General features: G+C 54.3%; 8 protein-coding genes across 8 annotated transcripts; 5 read left to right on the top strand and 3 right to left on the bottom strand.

Moving 5' to 3' along the window:
- Positions 1-922: 922 nt before the first annotated feature.
- On the top strand, positions 923-2,123 carry HMPREF1541_09271 (uncharacterized protein; the record flags this gene model as incomplete). The annotated part of the gene is made up of 2 exons (XM_008713946.1): positions 923-1,674; positions 1,841-2,123. 2 exons carry the CDS (start codon positions 923-925, stop codon positions 2,121-2,123), a joined length of 1,035 nt encoding a protein of 344 aa, XP_008712168.1.
- A 374-nt stretch (positions 2,124-2,497) lies between these two features.
- HMPREF1541_09270 (uncharacterized protein) lies at positions 2,498-3,469 on the bottom strand (the record flags this gene model as incomplete). The annotated part of the gene is made up of 1 exon (XM_008713945.1): positions 2,498-3,469. The coding sequence occupies one exon, from the start codon at positions 3,467-3,469 to the stop codon at positions 2,498-2,500; it is 972 nt and encodes a 323-aa protein (XP_008712167.1).
- A 374-nt stretch (positions 3,470-3,843) lies between these two features.
- Positions 3,844-4,872, top strand: HMPREF1541_09269 (uncharacterized protein; the record flags this gene model as incomplete). The annotated part of the gene is made up of 5 exons (XM_008713944.1): positions 3,844-3,850; positions 3,913-3,975; positions 4,083-4,177; positions 4,227-4,439; positions 4,486-4,872. 5 exons carry the CDS (start codon positions 3,844-3,846, stop codon positions 4,870-4,872), a joined length of 765 nt encoding a protein of 254 aa, XP_008712166.1.
- A 1,245-nt stretch (positions 4,873-6,117) lies between these two features.
- Positions 6,118-7,174, top strand: HMPREF1541_09268 (uncharacterized protein; the record flags this gene model as incomplete). Its single annotated transcript, XM_008713943.1, has 4 exons — positions 6,118-6,349; positions 6,398-6,656; positions 6,711-6,876; positions 7,046-7,174. 4 exons carry the CDS (start codon positions 6,118-6,120, stop codon positions 7,172-7,174), a joined length of 786 nt encoding a protein of 261 aa, XP_008712165.1.
- Positions 7,175-9,277: 2,103 nt separating this feature from the next.
- Positions 9,278-10,606, top strand: HMPREF1541_09267 (uncharacterized protein; the record flags this gene model as incomplete). The annotated part of the gene is made up of 6 exons (XM_008713942.1): positions 9,278-9,424; positions 9,479-9,580; positions 9,635-9,758; positions 9,806-9,839; positions 9,884-10,308; positions 10,362-10,606. The coding sequence occupies 6 exons, from the start codon at positions 9,278-9,280 to the stop codon at positions 10,604-10,606; spliced, it is 1,077 nt and encodes a 358-aa protein (XP_008712164.1).
- A 900-nt stretch (positions 10,607-11,506) lies between these two features.
- On the top strand, positions 11,507-12,549 carry HMPREF1541_09266 (ATPase get3; the record flags this gene model as incomplete). The annotated part of the gene is made up of 2 exons (XM_008713941.1): positions 11,507-11,652; positions 11,709-12,549. The coding sequence occupies 2 exons, from the start codon at positions 11,507-11,509 to the stop codon at positions 12,547-12,549; spliced, it is 987 nt and encodes a 328-aa protein (XP_008712163.1).
- Positions 12,550-13,750: 1,201 nt separating this feature from the next.
- Positions 13,751-15,013, bottom strand: HMPREF1541_09265 (uncharacterized protein; the record flags this gene model as incomplete). Its single annotated transcript, XM_008713940.1, has 1 exon — positions 13,751-15,013. One exon carries the CDS (start codon positions 15,011-15,013, stop codon positions 13,751-13,753), a length of 1,263 nt encoding a protein of 420 aa, XP_008712162.1.
- Positions 15,014-15,756: 743 nt separating this feature from the next.
- On the bottom strand, positions 15,757-18,119 carry HMPREF1541_09264 (uncharacterized protein; the record flags this gene model as incomplete). The annotated part of the gene is made up of 2 exons (XM_008713939.1): positions 15,757-16,869; positions 16,917-18,119. The coding sequence occupies 2 exons, from the start codon at positions 18,117-18,119 to the stop codon at positions 15,757-15,759; spliced, it is 2,316 nt and encodes a 771-aa protein (XP_008712161.1).
- Positions 18,120-19,139: the final 1,020 nt, after the last annotated feature.

Genomic DNA, 19,139 nt, shown 5'->3' with positions numbered 1-19,139 from the left:
AATCGGCCATAGCCTTCTAGAGCGCAGGGCAATCCAGTCCAGTCTTTCACCCAGATCTCGTTGCGGCTAATATGAGACCGCGGTCGTGCTGGACACCCTGTCAGCATACATGCGCGAGGACGACATGAGCATCGCGCTCGTGTGCTGGCGACCTTCATGAATCATGTCATTCGGAGAACGCAGACGGAAGGGAATGGACGAAGACGTCTCATCATCGTATAATGCACGTTTAGTCAGCGGCCAAGGCTCTTCGGCCCTGCACCCCCGGAGGGACACCCTCCGCTTTGGTGTTGACTGGTTTGCAGGCATGCTCGCACTGCTTCATTGTTGAATTCACATGCGTCTGATATGGATGGGACCAGCACATCGCCTCTCTGGCCAGTCTCCGTCGGAGATCGCTGCTGATGCTTTCATTGCAAAGTGCACTCTGCTTGGTAACCGATGCGTTTAGCATAACATCCGGTGCCCGACCTGTGTAATGGAAGGCAGGAATGGCGCAAGACCTGAGCAATGATCCGAATCAAATTAGCTTCCTGGTCGTAATCGACGAGTTCCATAGACAAGACCTGGCAGCAAAACAACTGATCTTGCGAGCACAATTGGGATACGACATCCATCCTTGCACTCCAGTCCAATTATACCCAATCAGGCACACGTTTTGATCGTATTGATTGGCCAAATGGTACTAGTTGCGCGAACAGAGCCTGTGTCATATCAGTGATCTGCTGAAACCGCTCGAGCTTGCTGCGTATCTCTGCAAGTCGCAGGACTGGTTAGGCGGCTGCTTATTCACGCTCAAGATGTGAATATAAATATGTGGCTGGAGTTACGATCGAGTTGCAGTCATAGGAGAAAAGGAGCACCTCCTGACAGAGTCAAAATATTTCAACACACTAGAACAACTCAATTTCGCGGAAGCATCATGAGCTCCATCACTGAAAGAGCCATCCCTGTCGGATCACTAGTCCTTGTCTCCGGAGCCAACGGCTTCATTGCCAGTCACGTCGTCGACCAACTGCTCCAAGCTGGGTATCGAGTCAGAGGAACGGTTCGCAGCTTGGAGAGAGCAGCTTGGGTAAAGACCTTCTTCGGGGAAAAGTATGGACAGGATCAGATTGAACTCGTCGAAGTGCCCAATATGGCAGATCGTGGGGCGTTTGATATTGCCGTACAAGGCGCATCAGGCATTTGTCACGTCGCAACCCCCGTCATGCAGGCCTTGGACCCCAACATTGGAGTTCCCACGGTGATCAACGGCGCTCTGAACATGCTGACTGCCGCAGCGAAAGAGCCAGGCATCGAACGGGTCGTCATAACATCATCCTCGACTGCTGCCTCGGCACCGAAGCCGAACCTCGAGTTCGTGATCGACAAGGATACCTGGAATGACGAGGATGTAGAAGCCGCTTGGCAGCCCCCGCCATACGAAGGTGTGGCTCGGAAGCTTGCAGTGTACTCTGCAAGTAAGATGCAATCCGAGCAAGCAGCGTGGAAATGGATGAACGAAAACAACCCAGCCTTCGTGCTGAACACGGTGCTGCCCAATGCAAATGTTGGGAAAATCCTGAGCCCAGAAAACCAGGGGACGCCAAGTACCGTCGGATGGTTGCGAGCTCTTTGGGACGATTTCGCGGGACACGAGGACTTGAAACAGAATCCACCACAGTACTTCATGTAAGTGCGCAACCCTGAGGAAGCTTGGTAGGGCAGACTGGTGTGCCCCTTCAGAAGCCGAGATGTAGACGTCTGAGAATCCCACCTTCTTATCGTGTTTCGTTCGGACCTTCTGACGTACTCGTTTGGACAACACATACTGACTCAGGTGCTTCGATGCCACTAGAAATGTTCAGGACAACGCCCGTGTCCATGTTGCAGCTCTGATCTGTCCTGATGTTAAGAGGGAACGGTTATTTGCATTCGCCTATCCATACAACTGGAATGACATGCTCGCGGTCTTCAGGAAGCTTTATCCAAAGCACAAATTCGTCGATGACTATCCTGACCTTGGCCGCGATCTTAGCAAGGTAGCGAATGGACGCGCCGAGGAGTTGGTCAAACGGTTCGATCGCCCAGGATGGACCGGGCTTGAGCAGTCTTTGAAGGATGCGATCTTCTGGGCCTAGATTCCGGTCTTTGAGTGGAGTTTGAGAATGGTGATATGGGCATGTACCCAAATCATATCGGAAACACGTGAATGAAGAGCTCGGAATTGGTGCGCACATCTGCGGCACACTATGCAATGCCAGCCAACAGTTCATCTTATATTCCCATGCTTCGCGGGGTTGACATCGTACTCCTGTCGCTGGCACGACAAGCCGATCTTCACAGGCTGCCACTGACCGTGATAATTTTGACAGGTTACTGGACACGTCCCTCGAGCAGCACCTCGAGACGTGCTAGGGACAGAAGTGTTTGTAGTAGTGCCGCAGCAAGGTGTTCTTTACCTTTCATCATCACTACTCGAGCTCGAGTTCGATCCTTCGGTATTATCGGCATCTTAAGTGCTCTCGTTCTCACCGTTGTCGTCGCTGGAGCTGTCACTGTCACTTTCGCTATCACTTGAGCTGGAACTGCTCGACGAGTATTCGACCACTGCTGTACGGTTCTTGCGCTTCTTTTGCGGCGCAGCAACCGACGCACCATTAATAGCCTCCGGTTCCTGCGGAGGTTCAGATTGTAGCTCAGAAGTAGTCTTGCTCGGATCGAGAGCCCATAGGATTAACCTGGAACGAGGAACCCCTTGCATCTCCAGGCTCAGGTGACTATCGTCCGCTTGGACAGTATCGGGAAAGGCTGAAAGGACATCTTCCGCGATTTCGGCGGGAGAAACAAAACTGGAATTTGGACCTTCCGAAGTCCTATCTAGACTTTCTGCACAGTCTGAGCGTAGCCGGTCTCGCGCGTTTGAGGATTTGAGTCCGTGAATGTATTGAGCTAGAGCCATGTTGTGCGAAGGCGGAATATCCGAGGTGGAAAAAGCATGCTTGAGGATCCACACCTCGCGATTCTTGTTGAACTTCCAGGTTGAGTGCGATGTGTAGAATTGGTTCAAATAGTCAAGCGTGCCCTGAGACTTACTCGGGGAAGGCTGCGTAGAACGCTGCTTCTGCTTCTTGGCCTTCTTAGTGGCCGACGATTGTTGAAACACATCTTCGACTACCTCAGACGGAATGATCGATACGGCAGTGTCGCCGTCAGTAGCTTTCGTGTCAGCTGTGAAAGAGACTTGCTTCCTGACTTTCTTGGACGAATGCTCTGAGTTTGGTGCATCTTCACGAGCACCATTTGCCGACGCAACAGCAGCTGCGGTCTGTTTTGATTCGACGCGGCGTTTCTTGCTGGGAGGTCCGTCGCCGATATCTTCTAATCTAAGTGCACGACCATTGGTTGGAGTGGAAGAAGGCTCTTCTTTGGCGTGCTTGAGCTTCAGTCCCAACCGCTTCCATGCAGGTATGTGTCCCTTGTTCATGGTGACGAGCGCAATCAGCTTATGATTCCCTTGTCCTAAAGCGTAGCAAGTGGAGCGGCGGTCTTTAGACGGTGGCTTGATGAAGTCAAGAATGTTTCTTGCCCAGGCATAAAAAGTGATGTGAGAGGCGGTGCAATGTGGCTAACAGGTCTTGGCAAATGGAGATCTGTGGCTGAACTCCCTTGCGCCTACTCGGACTCAGGCACGGCGGAACTACGCGTTGCGCATCTTCACTTTCGATCCATCTTCAATTGCACATTAAGACATCTACATTGCGCACCATTTTCGGTGCTTGAGTGTATCTTGTCCATCAACACTCCCATTGGCACCTGATTCTCGAAAGTACTTGCTAAGAGCCTCGGCAATCATTCAGCATGTCTGGTGTGTATTCCAATTAGGAAGCCGTTGTCCTCGGGGCCGCCGAAGCTGACCTTTGAACCCAGGAAGCGCAGGCTACGATCGACACATTACCATCTTCTCTGACCAAGGAAGATTATATCAAGTCGGTGCGTCCCCCTTACAACAGAATTGTCCCTTGTGGCTCGACTATGACCGCTTTGATACCGTGTGGTCTTCATCAGTGATGGACGCTTGGAAGCTTACCCGTCCTCAGAATATGCCTTCAAGGCTATCACCGCAGCGAACATAACATCAGTTGGTGTCAGAGGAAAGGACTGCTCTGTAGTGCTCTCGCAGAAGAAGGTCCCAGTACGTCAGACTTGAATCAAAAGACTGGGCTGCGCTGACCGATCCCTAGGACAAACTGATTGATCCGTCGTCTGTTTCCCATGTCTTCAAGATCTCATCATCCGTCGGATGTGTCATGACCGGTTCCATTGCCGATGCCCGAGCCTCTGTCGACCGCGCAAGAGGCGAAGCCGCTGAGTTCAGATACAAGTACGGATACGAGATGCCCTGCGACGTGCTGGCGAAGAGACTCGCGAACATTAATCAGGTCTATACGCAGAGAGTAAGCAGTACGGTATCGCTTAAGTGCAAAGCTGACCGACATGCAGGCATACATGCGGCCGTTGGGAGTAGCGACAACACTGGTCTCATACGACGACGAGTTTGGCCCTCAGCTTTACAAGTGCGATCCGGCAGGGTACTATGTTGGCTACAAGGCGACGGCGTCGGGCCCTAAACAGCAAGAGGCGTTCAATCATCTGGAGAAGAAGCTGAAGAACAAAGATTGCGCTCCGGGATCTTGGGAGGAGGTTGTTGAGCTTGGCATCAGCACTCTTTCCACGGTCCTGAGTGTTGATTTCAAGAAGGGCGAATTGGAGATTGGCATTGTGGGAGGCCCTCAAACTGACGGCAGTGAAGGCATCAACCGAGAGTTTCGAAAGCTTAGCGAGGATGAGATCGATGACCGTCTACAGGCTATCGCGGATCGTGATTGATGGAGAAGATCAACGCCACAAACGCTCCGCGACAAACAGAATGTGTTATGTCTTGAACCACGCTGGACAGGGATCTGTTCGACTCAGCTTCGACTGGATTGGGCAAGGCTAGGGCTGAAGTTCATAATGGCGCAACGCCGGCGAGGGATGTGGCGCGGGCTTGTGTCATGCGAGGCAGTGGACATTGTGTCGGTATGGTTAGTGCCTGGGCCGGCAACACCATTCTCCGGGATGACTATAACCGTGAAACAGCCATTGACCTACCAAGCACAGCTCAACTGAGGCGGTGAGGTGATATGTCGCGGCAGCAAATGGAGAAAGGGTTTTTCCGCAGAGCTGGAGTGTTTGAGCAGTGAAAATGAACGCCACAATAGGGCACCAGGATGGGGATGTTGATACGTTCGATACCCATGCGAGCCCTGCTCAGCCATACAGCATGCCAAAATAGCGCCTGCGAGGCCGCGATACCCTTTTTCAGCTTGCAGCTGTGCCTGTCAGAGTTCTGCGCCTGGTTAGAACTGCCTCTTTTCTTCTTGTCTGGCGCGGCCGCTTGGGAGCTTTTCCAGCTGGCCCAATGCAGTTTAGCGAGATGGCCCTAACGCGCAGGTAAGGGCTCCGCAACGCACGTGGCTCCACCTTCCGCCGTGGCAGTCACTGGCAGCAAATGGCAGCAAGTGGCAGCTCCTCGTCTTCCCTTCCGACCACACTACACCTCATACAGTCCTACACACTAATCGCAGCGGGCCTTTGACGGCGGGTAGACTTTCTCTCGTCACGCTCTACCCCTGGGGCAAGCACTCCATGATGCCGCCAAATGTTCTCTCAACTCCAACTCAGACCCGCGTGGCTTGCCATACACTGGCTGATGGTAGAGCAGAGCCTCCTTGCCGGGCCCAATGGCAATGCCATCCGGCATCATGTCCAACCTGCAAGTTACAGCCCTGGCTATCATGTCTCTCACTCCTCTCCTAGCTCCACGTCTGGATGCCAGCCTCGACACTCTCCCGCAATCGTCCAGTCGTTTTCCGACTGCATGGGAAGAGATTCGTTGGCTCCCACACCAAGAGCTAGCGTAGGTTTTGTCTATGTCACTATCGCTACGGCCCGCTCTCTCTAGTCATCATCTTCTTCTTATTGTCTTGAGTGGTCAGGACACCCTCAGCCACCAGTTCATCCTCAAATTACTCACGATATCCCCATTGGAAACAGGATAGCCAGATTCCATACTGACCCAAGACCTTCGACATGTGTGCATTTGTTAAATATGAGCCTCAAGCCTACAAACTTTCTTCTCGTCGTCGAGAAAACGCAACCGTGATCAAGCTTGAGGCTGGACCCGAGACACCGCCATCGTATACGAGCCCAACTTCGTCATCCCAACAAGGCTTTTACGAACGCTCATTTATACCGAAATATCAGAACAGCCCGACCCAGAGTTATCACTCGACATCAACCTACGAAGACATGTCTGACGGCCGTGAGTATGGCCGACGCAGATTCCCACAACATGTTGACAGTCTTGCAGGAAACGAGGCCCGAGCGATGCGTATCCTCGAGATTATGAACGACTTCAGAACACTACAACACCACATATCATCTCTAATTGTTCGGCCGACGGCAAGTCCGCCCGACCAAGCATCCTACTACCTTGACGGTTATGTCGTGCTACGGCAATGTGCAGCCGAGTCTCAAGCCATTCTGGCGTCCCACTATAATCCTGGCAACCTTGGGCTCCAGGCTGGCCAACTTTCCGAAACAGAAGTCGAAAAGGCCACTTTACAGAGGTACTGCCATTTATGCCCTGGACCAAGAATAAGTGTGCATGTTGACCATGACAGAATCATCCTCGACTCGTCGACCCGGCGTTTTCAAGCTCACAAGATCTATCTACGAGCGGCTGCCGGAATGCGCTGGGTCCAAGTTCGTGGCCAAGTTTTGAAAGGCGACAAACCCAATGGACGACATGCGAATGCTTTGCGGAGAGCTGATGAGCAACTACGTGAGGTACGTCACAGTTCTGTTTATTGCTCGTGTCGATCCATGCAAGCGCTGCCGACTCCAAGATCGCCTTCCGGGATCGACGCCACGTGGCGGCTATGCCAGCTGAAGAAGTGATCAGCTCATGTTGGGGGCCAAAAACCATCAAAACACTTTGGCTGACTATGTTTCACAGGAGCTCAGTGGCATCACGGACGAACATGTCATGAGTGACCTTCGAGGTGCTGACCGTCGAAAAGGCTACTGGGTCGATGAGGACCCTGCACTCGACCGGATGCTACAGTGGATACGAATGCAACGGTGAAAGTCTCGCCCGACGGGAGGCTGACACTTTTTTTTTCCACTGGCTGGCACTCGGTTGTATCAATACCCCTTTGGACATTCTACGAGACGTACTCGCTGGTTGGGAATGCGTCGCAGTTGCTTGTCACGACTAATGCGATTAGAATTTGGCTCCAGCCCTCGCCCCGTGGCTGTGAAGGCACAGCTTGGGCAATGACGACGGAATGACGGACGACACAACTCTGTTTTGGGCCTCGTAGGAAGGAAAACTTGGATCACAAGGCGTACTCATTGATACACAGACCACATCACGCTGGGCGTGAAAAGGTCGCTAATCCAACTAATTGTCACTGATCTTCCGCCTGCCCTTGGTACCAGAAGGCCACTGATTCAGCACCTCTGCTTAGGCCTTTTGCAACGCCTGTTTCTTGAAGTCTTCGACGCATCACACTAACACAACCAGGGCGAGCGGGATTGGAAACTCTCATCCAGCCGCAGCCCCAATTAGTGATGGCCATGCGCATGAGGTAACCAAAAGCATCGAGTATCCAACGTCCGACACCGTCCGTGCACTGATCGACAGGCGCACTTGCCGATAAAGCTCTCACGAGCTCCCGCTGCAGGCCAAAAATTGCTGCATCGAAACAGGCAGTCATAGCCCGTGAAAGGTTTGGCCCGTCGCTTGGAGGGTCGCGTAGCATGATGGGTCATGGCCTTGACGGTTTAGCGAGGCGCGCCCTCAGGATGCATCAATTCTGAACCCCACACAATCGTTGACGGTTCGTCGGAAATGCGATCCTGTCCAGTTGATTTGTATCCTCCTGCCGAGCCCAACGCATGCAGTTGATGCATGGTGCTTCACCCAAAACTATCAAGTGGGCCTTGGCTGAATTGAATTGCCCTCGTGGGCGGTGGCATACCCCAGCCCCGCCTAAACTTGCCCGAAGACGAGTACCTCTGTCCGCAGACGACCACTGCTATCAACGCCCTTCAAGTGGAGCTTGAAGCCACTCACTTCACTTCCTGCAGCCTTTCTCTCCAATCCACACTACACCAAAGAAGATTCAGAGCCACATCGGGCACGCCGAATGAACCTGAATCAGGCGCTGCGGCTCGTCTACCAACGCTATCTTTCGCCCACGTGCTCTATGGCCATCTTAGACCGGCTCTGCAAGGTTCTGCAAGAGTCCCGCCCCGCAAAGAAGCCCCAGAACGAGTCAGTAGGCTCGCTTGCAATACGCTGCCTCCTCAACTCGTCTTTCCAAGAGGAGATTGAGGTTTGCTTTGGCGACGTGCCCCTCATCCGGAGGCGCATCCCTAGCCTCCCGAGCATCTCCTATTCCGATCCGACGAACTTTGCACGCGGAATGGAACTTGGCCCTCTACGTGAAATGGTTGAGATCACGCGCGCGTGCCTTCTTCAGGTCATCTGGTTCTTTGGAGCCGATCGACGGCAGTCCCAGCGACCTCGATTCAGGTCTGACTCCTGCCACAAAGGGGCACTAGCGACAGAGTAGCATGTCCAAGCTACAGGTATCACATGGCGATCAAGCCCGTCCCCTTTTGCCGCTGTCACGCATCACTGGAATCTGAAGCTGCGCAGACGTCAAAAGTACCTTGCCTGTAGCTGCAGTCTTGGTGCGTTTACGAATGCAAAATTCGATCAGTGTCAGGGATGTGTCCCGGAGAAGGGGCATTCCCGCACCAGATTCGTGTCAGATAAGGGAAAGATACGATCCCTGCCCAGTGTGGTAGTATTCTAGCGCTGATCAAGAGGCTACAGGACTGCCACACTCTCGAGGAGCGTACTCGGAGTGAGGGCGGCTTGGCATGGTAAGAGCAGCCCGAGAGCCGGCGTTGGACACAAACACGACTATTCTTCATTCTTGCCAGCCAGTCTATTCGCTTTATTGCTAACCAACACAGCCCAAGGATACCAAGTTGAGCATACTGAAATTATGTGTCTGCAGACGTTCAATCATGTTGGGGAACCTCGGTTCCTCAAACCCGCCTCGGCTGGCCGCTTACCCCTCAGCGAAAGAAAGTGATAGCACAACCCATCCATCGCTGGCCAGTTGAGCGAAACTAAGAGTCAACACCCGTTAGGTGTATACAGCACCGCACCATGTCGTCGCCACAGCAGATCAAAACGTCGGTAACCGACCTTTTCAAAATCAGCCACCCCATCATGCTGGCTGGAATGGGCAACGTCTCGGGCCCTAAACTTGTGGCTGCTGTGACCAATGCTGGCGGTCTGGGTGTCTTTGGAGGGGTGAGCACTTGTGGTTTCGGTACATACGTGCAAGTCGCTGATGAGCTTTGAAAGAACATGTACACGCCTCAGATGCTGAGGGATGGGATCGCCGAGCTGAAGAGCTACTTAGTAGACAAAGACGCACCCTTTGGCGTTGACCTGTTGCTTCCGAAGGTGAGTTACATAAGTGTGATGAAAGAGAGGTTGCATGTGTCTAAGATGCCACAGATTGGTGGGACGGCCAGGAAGACCAATTATGACTACAACAAAGGGAACCTGGACGAACTCATCGACATCATCATTGAGAGTGGTGCCAAACTGTTTGTTTCTGCCATTGGAATCGCTCCAAAAGGTATGCAATAATATGTCCACAAGTGAGCCGAAGCTAACACCTTGTAGCTGTGATTGATAAGCTACATAGAAACGGCGTCTTGTAAGTCTTTCCTCACGGAATCTCGGCGAAACTCATAGGAACAGCTACATGAACATGGTGGGACACCCGAAACATGTCCAAAAATGCTTGGAGGTTGGCGCCGACCTGATCTGTGCCCAGGGAGGCGAAGGCGGCGGCCACACCGGAGATGTGCCACTGAGCATTCTGATCCCAGAAGTAGTGAGGCTTTGCGCAAAGGCGAGGTCACCCTTGACCGGTCAACCCGTACAAGTTGTCGCGGCGGGAGGCATTTCAAACGGAGAGACGTTGGCCGCGTCGCTCATGATGGGCGCTGCGGGAGTGTGGGTGGGGACTCGATTTGTTTTGTCTGAGGAGTCGAATGCGTCCAAGGCGCACAAGGAGTCCGTTCGGAGTGCTGGCTTCGATGACACGATCAGGACAATCATTTTCAGTGGCCGACCTCTACGGGTACGCAACAATCCGTACATTGAGGACTGGGAAACAAATCGTAAGGCGTCGCGGCGATAGGTACTACTAACACACGTGCTAACTCTTGACTAGGTCTACCCGAGATGAAGGATCTTACGAGCAGGGGCATTCTGCCAGCACATCACGATCTTGACACTGCCAAGGAGCTTACAGAGGAGATGATGGACCATGCACTACATCCCTTTCTCATGGGAAAGGTGGCCGCGACAGTCAACGAGCTGAAGTCGGCCAAAGCTATTGTTGACGAGATCGTGGATGTTGCCGCACAGCGATTGAATGTCGGAAAGGACTTACTCCTTCAGCGCAGTAAGTTATGAACATGAACATAAAGGATATCCCTCGGTGGATAGGTAGAATCGAGATATCCACGACAAGGCTACAATTTGACGACTAGAAACTGTGCATGGGCTGCCATAGTAGTCTGTGCATACGACCAGGTTAGCTAGAGAGCAAGGACCGTCCCTAGACGTGTTCCTTACTCCTCCGGGGCCATAAGACAGTGTATGGGACTCTGTAAACTCGCCCAGTACCCAGTGCCTGGGAGGAACAGGGAGCCCCCAAGCAGGAGGGCGTCCGCGCTCGTCTGCGACTTGTCCCAAGGAAGCGTCCCAGCCACAGTTCGCAGCAACCCTCGAGTCAAGCTCGCAGACTTGGTCCGTTCCAAGTGTGTAAGACACCAAACACGATGGGGCATATGGCCTAAAGTAGGCTCTTGTATAAGGGGTCCTGGCCTTGCCAAGGTTGCTGAACACCCAATTCAGATTGCGTGACCAAGCCGAAAATGAGGCTGAGACCCTTCTCCAGCCAGCAGACTTGGATAAAAAGTAGATGCAGGAACAGAGGAGGAAATACCTCAAAATCTTGAAGATGAATTGCATCGAGGCATCGAGGCCTCGAGGCATCTTGGCCAATGCGGCAGCGAAAGATCCGCGGTTGCTGATCCACCTGCGCATATGACGTACCCCACACTTCTACCGCATTCTCTCAGTGGCAGTACCAACGTCGACATTTCCACGCTCCCGGTCCTTGACCCCCAGGCTGCCATATCTTCCCAACTTCTTAGACGCGCATTTCGAGCATTGCTCGTTGGTACCTTGCGTAATATTGTACTAAAGAAACATCGCCGCGAGAAGAGCCTGTGACGTTTGTCTTCTGAACGTACCCCACCATCCAGCTTCCACCCCGGCACGACCGCCGCCTCAGCCAAAGTCGCAACCATGTCCACGGCAGTCGTTGGCGACGATGACCTCCTCGAGCCCACACTGCAGAACCTGCTTGACCAGAAGACCTTGCGCTGGATTTTCGTCGGCGGCAAAGGTGGCGTCGGAAAGACCACTACTTCCTGCTCCCTCGCCATCCAATTGTTTGTGAACCCCTACAGACCTTGAATTGATCCCCGATACTGACGCTCTCTTACAGAGCCAAGCACCGCAAATCAGTCCTCCTCATCTCCACCGATCCCGCCCACAACCTCTCAGACGCCTTCTCGCAGAAGTTCGGCAAGGATGCCCGCCCCGTCAGTGGCATCCCGAACCTCTCCGCCATGGAAATTGACCCCAATGGCTCCATCAACGATCTGATCGCTTCTGGCGGCGATGAAGCGCAAGACGCCATGGCGAACGGCCTCGGTGGTGTGGGTAACATGATGCAAGATCTGGCGTTCAGCATCCCCGGCGTGGACGAAGCCATGAGTTTCGCCGAAGTCCTTAAGCAAGTCAAGAGCCTCAGCTACGAGGTCATTGTGTTCGATACTGCGCCCACGGGCCACACGCTGCGCTTCTTACAGTTTCCAAGCGTGCTGGAGAAAGCTCTCGCCAAGGTCTCGCAGCTGTCCCAGCAGTTTGGGCCCATGCTGCAGTCCGTCATTGGTGCGCGAGGAGGCCTCCCCGGCGGCGCCAGCTTCGACGAGTTGGTCGAGAAGCTCGAGTCGCTGCGCGAGACCATCAGCGAAGTGAACACGCAGTTCAAGAACCCGGACATGACGACCTTTGTGTGCGTGTGCATCGCCGAGTTTTTGTCTTTGTACGAGACGGAGCGCATGATTCAGGAACTCGCCAGCTACAGCATCGACACCCACTGCATCGTCGTCAACCAGCTGTTGTTTCCCGAGAAGGCGAATGAGTGCAAGCAGTGCAATGCCAGGCGGAAGATGCAGAAGAAGTACCTCGAGCAGATCGAGGAGCTGTACGATGAGTTCCACGTCGTGAGGATGCCGCTGTTGACCGAGGAGGTGCGCGGCGTGGAGAAGCTGGAGAGGTGAGCTAAACCCCCTGGTCCGGAACTGGAGAACTTTGTGCTAATATGAACAATAGCTTCTCGCAGATGCTGGTACAGCCGTACCAGCCGCCTGAGTAGGCAAAGCTCTGAGAGGAAAGATCGGCCATGCCGGCTCGCGCAGGTGCCATCATTACGGGTTACTAGGCAGCCGAGATGCACTCAGACCAGCGTCCGACCAAGACAAACATCCTTTTCCGCCAGTGCCGACACTTTGCTACCTCAGGAGCAAGTACTGATGGAATGACTTCATGCTTCTGGTGCCAACATATACTGCGAGACCAGCACCGGCGCTTTTCAAGGCACCGGGACGATTGACAGCACAGCGAGTTAAGGCAAGAGACTTAGAGAAACCCCAAGTGACGTATAGCATCTGTCAGTGCGATCCAGCAGAGCCACCCAGCATTCATTAGTTTTGCTGGACGCGCAAACTGAATATCCTTACTTACACTATATGATACACCCAGACAAGAGCGCGGGCGGGCAGGCAGGCAGGCAGGCAGGCATTAGAATCCGAAAGCGTGTCGTCTATACGATACTCCTTGATATCGACGAATGGCATTTTAGGGGTGCGGATGGGGGGTGCAAGTCCACTCACTTGTTGGGGCTAGAAGCGTCTACTGAAAGTATTAGCTACATAGCAAGAGCATACACCGTTTGAACAGTTCAGTTCATCGTTCCTCGTTCATCGTCCAGAGAAACATCTTTTCATGGCCCGCTGTGCGCGCGGTCCCCAACGAAGGGACTCGTGAGGCTTACCGGACTATGCTGGAAATGCAGATGCAGATGCAGATGTAGATGTATTGAGTGGAGGACAGAAAGCCAGACCCTGTCGCCCACGCTGTGGATGTAGCCTGCCTGCTATTGACTGAATAGATGTACACGGATACATAAGAGGTACACATAACCCACAACGTCGCTTCGCTTTTTTCCTCGCCCGCCCGTTCGCCCGCCTGCCTGCTTGTCTGCTAGCCAGCCCAGTTGCCGTTGCCGATGCCCATGAACCGCTTCCATACATGCATGAGTGGTGAGTGGGGATATCTGCCGGGTATACACATGTCCTCGCATGATTCCCAACTCTCGACTCACGAATCCCAAGACTGACCTGAGCTGACCGTCTTATCATCAAATCTGTTGCACTCCCCCCTCCCCTGTTCCGGCTCTCCACCACCTACCTGCACACCAACCTAAACGACCTGCGTAGCCACCGTCCCCACCGGCCTTCCCGTCCACTCGACACACCCCTCGACGACACTCCTGCGCGCCTCCTCACTCGACACGTTCTTCCCACCCAGATAGCACAGCCACAGCAACCTCGCCACCCGCTCATCCGCCACGGCGCCCATGACCTCCCTCGCGTTGTCGTGCTTCGAATCCTCACAGACGACGCGCAACCCTCCCTGGACATCCCGCTCCAGCAGCAGCGTGTGCCCAAACGGCAGTTTCTTGCGCGAGGCGCCGCCAAAGACGGATTTGAAGTCATTGAGGCTCTTGCCGAAGGTGCCGTTGGGGTCGAACTGGGAATCTTGAGCGATGAGCGGGGATGAGGCGCGGGCGGTGATGCCGCGCACGAAGCCGTCGCGCATGTGCATGAAGTCGGTGTTGCGCGTGGGCACGATGCGCAGGGCGGTGCGGATGCCGGCCTCGCGCAGCAGCGTGTTCCAGACCTCTTCGCTGCGCGTGGGGTCGAGCAGGAGGGAGCGCAGTTGGTCCTTCTCGCCGGGGACCAGGGTTGTGGCCACGGGGTCGATGGTGCGGATCAGCCGCTCCTGTAGCTTGGCGATGTCGGGCGTCGCGATGTAGAGGCCGACCACGTAGACTTGGATGGAGAGGAAGCTCACGGTGCGGATGCCGAGGCCGAGGAGCTGGTATTCGGTGCTGCCCGTGGCGGGGTCGTCGTTTGGCCTGACCGTGCCGGCTGGGAGGGAGGGCTGGGGTGTTGTCTGAGAGGTGGATGTGGCGGCGGGCGAGGAGAGCTCGATGGTGCGTGGGAAGAAAGGCACGGATGTCGTGCCTGTGGGAACCAGCTCGGCTTGCTGCATGACGTTGTCGGGGCTCGGAGGTGCGGGCCCATCATTGTGCGTTACGGAACCACCACTGCTGCTGCTACTCTTGCTGGTGCCGGTTGCAATGGGCAGATCATAGGCCTGAATAGCTCCATACATAGCCACGGCACAGAAGGCAATGCCGAACGCGCTGTAACGCATGCGCTTCATGGTCTGCGCGCGCTCGAACTTCGGGTCGCCATCGTCGGCCGGCTTGGACTGATGGCGGCGCTTCAGCTCCTCGCCACTGCAGTAGGCTGGTGATGCGGGTGCGCTGTAGCTTGCATTGCGGCGAGCAAGACTGAGGCGGAGGAAAGGTTGCACGCGGGCGGCGGTCGCTGGGAGATGAGATCGGCAGACACACAGGTGTCGCGAGACGAGGAATCGAATAGGTGAGGGCTTCATCGCGGCTGACAGAAGAGGTTGATGTCAGGTCCTGAGGAGAATCAACAACATGAGCGTAGACAGCTGATGATGCATTTCATGCTGCGAGCGCAGAATGCAGCCGTTATCGATAACGCGACTCCTCCCTGCGTGCCTCAGTGGGAAATGAATACCACACTCCAACCTCACGGATACTTGAACTGGCAGAAGGAATATCATGATTCAGCAATGCTGAGGTTCTCTGTCTATCCTACTTTCGACCTGTTGCGTGACCATCTTTATTGAGACGTATGCCAGCTGTATACACATGGCCATGTCTTTCTCTCCCGTCCAGCCATTCTGTCCTCTGATCCATGTTCCGAGATTTCACATCTGTAGACGTACACTGAACTCCCACTCCAGAGATCTGGAGATGCCTTTACTGTGCGATCCGCCTGTCCACTCCCGTCCCATACAGTGATAAGAGAAAAGAGTTCACCGACTCATCCTTTGATATGCAATGCAATGCATCCTCGATTCGTCCATTCCAAGTTGATATTGTAGTCGTGGTCTCGTGATATGCACATTCTCTCTTCTGGATGCGATTACCCGCGATTTGGAGGCGGTCCACCGTAGCCATAGCCTGGGGGAGGATCGTGCCCGTTATGCTGAGCAGCATATTCGTTGCGCCACCAATCGCGGTCCCAGTAGCCGCTACCCATCTTTTGGCTTCGATCTTCGACTCCTAAAGAGGTGTTTTCATGGTCCTGGGGGCCCGAGTGTAGCTAATCGTAGCCTGCTCCGCGCTGCCATGGGCTGGAGTTGTTGTTCTGACGGAATTGATTCGGGTTGGTGTATCCGCCATGAGCGGAACGAGGAGGGCCGTAGCTGTCAGGCGGGCTGATGCTACGGTCATAAGACTGGTTTTGAGGGGCAGTTCCTGGTCGAGGTCCACCATATCCGTAGCCGCCACCGTTGTTGTAGCCCTGAGCATTCATCTGCCGCTGAGCATAGACATCCGGGCCACGTTGGCCATTATCGGCTGGATAATATTGCTCATGAGCATGGCCATATGCGTTCTTCTCGTTCATGTCGTTGACAGGTTTCTGCAGCGAGTCGGTAGACATGGACTCGGAATCTTCCAGGTTCTTAGCTTGGCCGTACGGCTCCTTGCCAGTTCCACGAGCAGTGGCCCCCAAGGCGTCCAACTCAGTCGTCAGCTGTTGCTGGGATTTGATGAAGCTGCCACGATCATCACGCATTGGCTGGTAGCGAGTCTCGGGGTTTTTGGAAGTGATGGCGTAAATCGAGGAAACGAGGACCATGATCAGTAGCACAAAGGCGAAGATCATGTTGTAGAAGGCGAAGATGACGCCCATGACGCCAGAGACCATGGGTGGTTGCCCAAAGGCATCGGAGAAGATGAGCAAAAAGATGGCGTTGAGGAAGTTGACCACGGCGATACAGATGTTGAAGATGTTAGTCTTCTTGTCCATGAACGGCTTGATCACACATATGGCGATCAGAGCAACGGCTTCAATGATGAGGAGCCCGACGGCCTGTGCAACAGGTGCAGATTGCGCGAATGCGATGAATACAGCCTTGAAGAGGATGTAGCCCAAGAGCGCAACGACGAAGTAGTAAGCTGTCGCCTTGTACTGGACGTACAGGAAGCCCCACTTGTTAAGACACTGTGGGTCAGAGTAGAGGATGTACGCGGGGTTCTTGTGCATAGCGACGGACTTGCGGGCAAGCGAGATGACCTTGTACGATGCCCAGGCAAGAGCACCAGACATGGACAGGAAGATGACTAGAGCCAGGACGATCTCAGCGGCCGAGTCGCGGGCGACAAACTCCCACAAGCAGAGAATGGACATCTGCACGTAACCGAGAAGGACCTATGGTGGTTAGCGGAGCTCGCAGCAAACATGGTGCTGAGACTTACCAGACGGAAAAGGATACCCTTGATGACGACCTTCCAGCCAGCACGGAATTCGGAGAAGCGGTCGGCCTTGATCGCGTTACGCTTGGCGAGCACATCAAGGACGACCTTGGCGAGAGCAACGAGAACGGCCACCAACATAAGGATGAAGATGAAGAAGATGACACCAGTCATGAAGATGTTGGTCTGCTCAATCTTGGCACGGAAGCCGACACGTTCGATACCGCGAACGACCTTGACTTCACCAATGTGGTCTTCTGGCCTGTCGTCGTCGGATTGCTGGCGCTTAGACAGAGCGCGGATGGAGTGGGTTGCAGCATGGTTCATTAGATTGACGCTGCGCTTGCTGAGGTAGTCCAGGCTGCGCATGAACAGACCACGCTTTTGCACTTGAACAGAGTAGGTGCTGAGGGTAGAGAGATAAGTGCTAGGGGTGCCACCAGTCGCACGTTGGTACCAAGTGGCTAGTGTCTGAAGGAAGCCGACGCGGATGATACCCATTGACCAGGCGAAATTCTGAGTCCACGACTGCACAATCGGAGGCATGTGAACAGCCGTCAGACCAACAATTGCCTGCGCCTGGAAGAGACCAAACAGAGACACAGCATTAGCGGCAACGTGGGCAGCAGTGTTGGTGTGGCCCAGTCCAGATGTGACGCCTGATGCAATCAAACCCAGGCCGGCAATGATAGCAGTAGTCCATCCGACGGCGGGATGATAAACAGATTTAGTGTTGGAAATATCCGCCTCCATGCAGGCAATCTCAGCGCCAGTGTCCCGATCCTTGACGTAGATACGAACGACACCATCCAAGTCAGGCACAGTGAAGGCGATACCAGGAACTTGGTTCTTGATGTCAGAGCCAACACCGAAGTTTGTGTCAATGGGAGGGATCTGGCCGGACTGCAGAGGGCAGAAACCCATCAGACCCATGTCGCAAGGGTTGATGGTCTGATTGAGGGCAGTAAAGCCGTAGGCGATGAGCTGAATATTGGCGGTGACATTTCCGTTCAGCGACGAGACACCTGACAGCTGGACCGATACAGAATTATTCTTGGGAGTGTAGGCAACGTTGAACAGCGTAGCCGTGAAATTGGAGCCGGATGAACACGAGTTGAGGGAGGATGATACGATCATATCTTCGGCGAAGGCGGATGGTAGGCACAAGGCGGCTAGCCCGGCAAGGGATGCGAAGGAGAAGCGCATGGTGGGCAGATGGTCGGTGGTGCGGTGCTATCGAAGCACGAGTGAGGTTATCGTCGACCAGGCAGTAGTGATAGACGTCGTGCTCGTTTTATCGTCGATTCATCAAGCGTGAGCGTGATTGCTCCAAGGGATATTCGAGAAGGTCGCAGCGAGTGGACGGTGGATTAGGGGAGGTAGATAGCGAAGGTGGCAAGGTTTGGAGGTCGCGTCGCCAAAGAGTCGATGATGACCCTTGAAGCAACGGCAGAGAGGGTAGCGAGTGTGGGTTAAGTTGGGTGGTGTGGAAAGGAGGAAACGTCGTTGCAACGGAGGCTGGAAGCTGGGACAAGGCAGTTCCAACAGTTGGCGCGAGACGCAACGGAGTGGATTGGGCGAATGACGATTAGCGGTGGAAGTGGGAGCGAAAGGATTGCAGGTTGGCTGGCAAGGGGGGGCCGGGTGCAAGAGTCGAGGGCGAGACAAGACTGACAAACATTGACCCAAGTGGAGTCATCAGTGCCCCAGCTGCCCTGGTGACTGGCTGAAGTGTCTCCAAGAATGAAATGTCGGGGCTGCTAAGCCTCTTCCGGCGTAGCAGTCTCGTCAGGGGAAACGCTGGGGTCAAGGCCCATCGTCCAGCCGACAAGAACTGCAAACGCGCGTGCACCGCTATGGGTGTGTGCCAGCGTTGAGGCGCAGCAGCTGTCAGCTTCCGGCGGAGTGTGGGATCTGGAAATTAAAATCGCAGAAACCACAAGTGCGAGTTCCAGTGGTACCACTGACCACAATGCTATAATTACTTACCAAGGACAAGTGTTCCTCCTCTTGTTTTGATGGCGGCGTCAGTATCAGTGCCTAGCGAGTGCCTCTCCGGCGCTTGGCGGATGCTGGACGGGGGCGGTCGTGACGTTCTTGACCTGCCTGGAAACTTGGTAGTGCGAGCCCGCAGCATCTTTTTTTGCCCCCCCTTCGCCATCTTCGATCGCCTTCAGATCTCCAAGTCATTGCTGCACGCTCCGCCAAATAATGTCCTAGCGTAAT

Source organism: Cyphellophora europaea, assembly GCF_000365145.1.
Source record: "Cyphellophora europaea CBS 101466 unplaced genomic scaffold supercont1.10, whole genome shotgun sequence".
Classification (NCBI taxonomy): Eukaryota; Fungi; Ascomycota; class Eurotiomycetes; order Chaetothyriales; family Cyphellophoraceae; genus Cyphellophora; species Cyphellophora europaea.
Note: the sequence above shows the minus strand (reverse complement) of the source record. Positions and strands in the feature narration are given on the sequence as shown.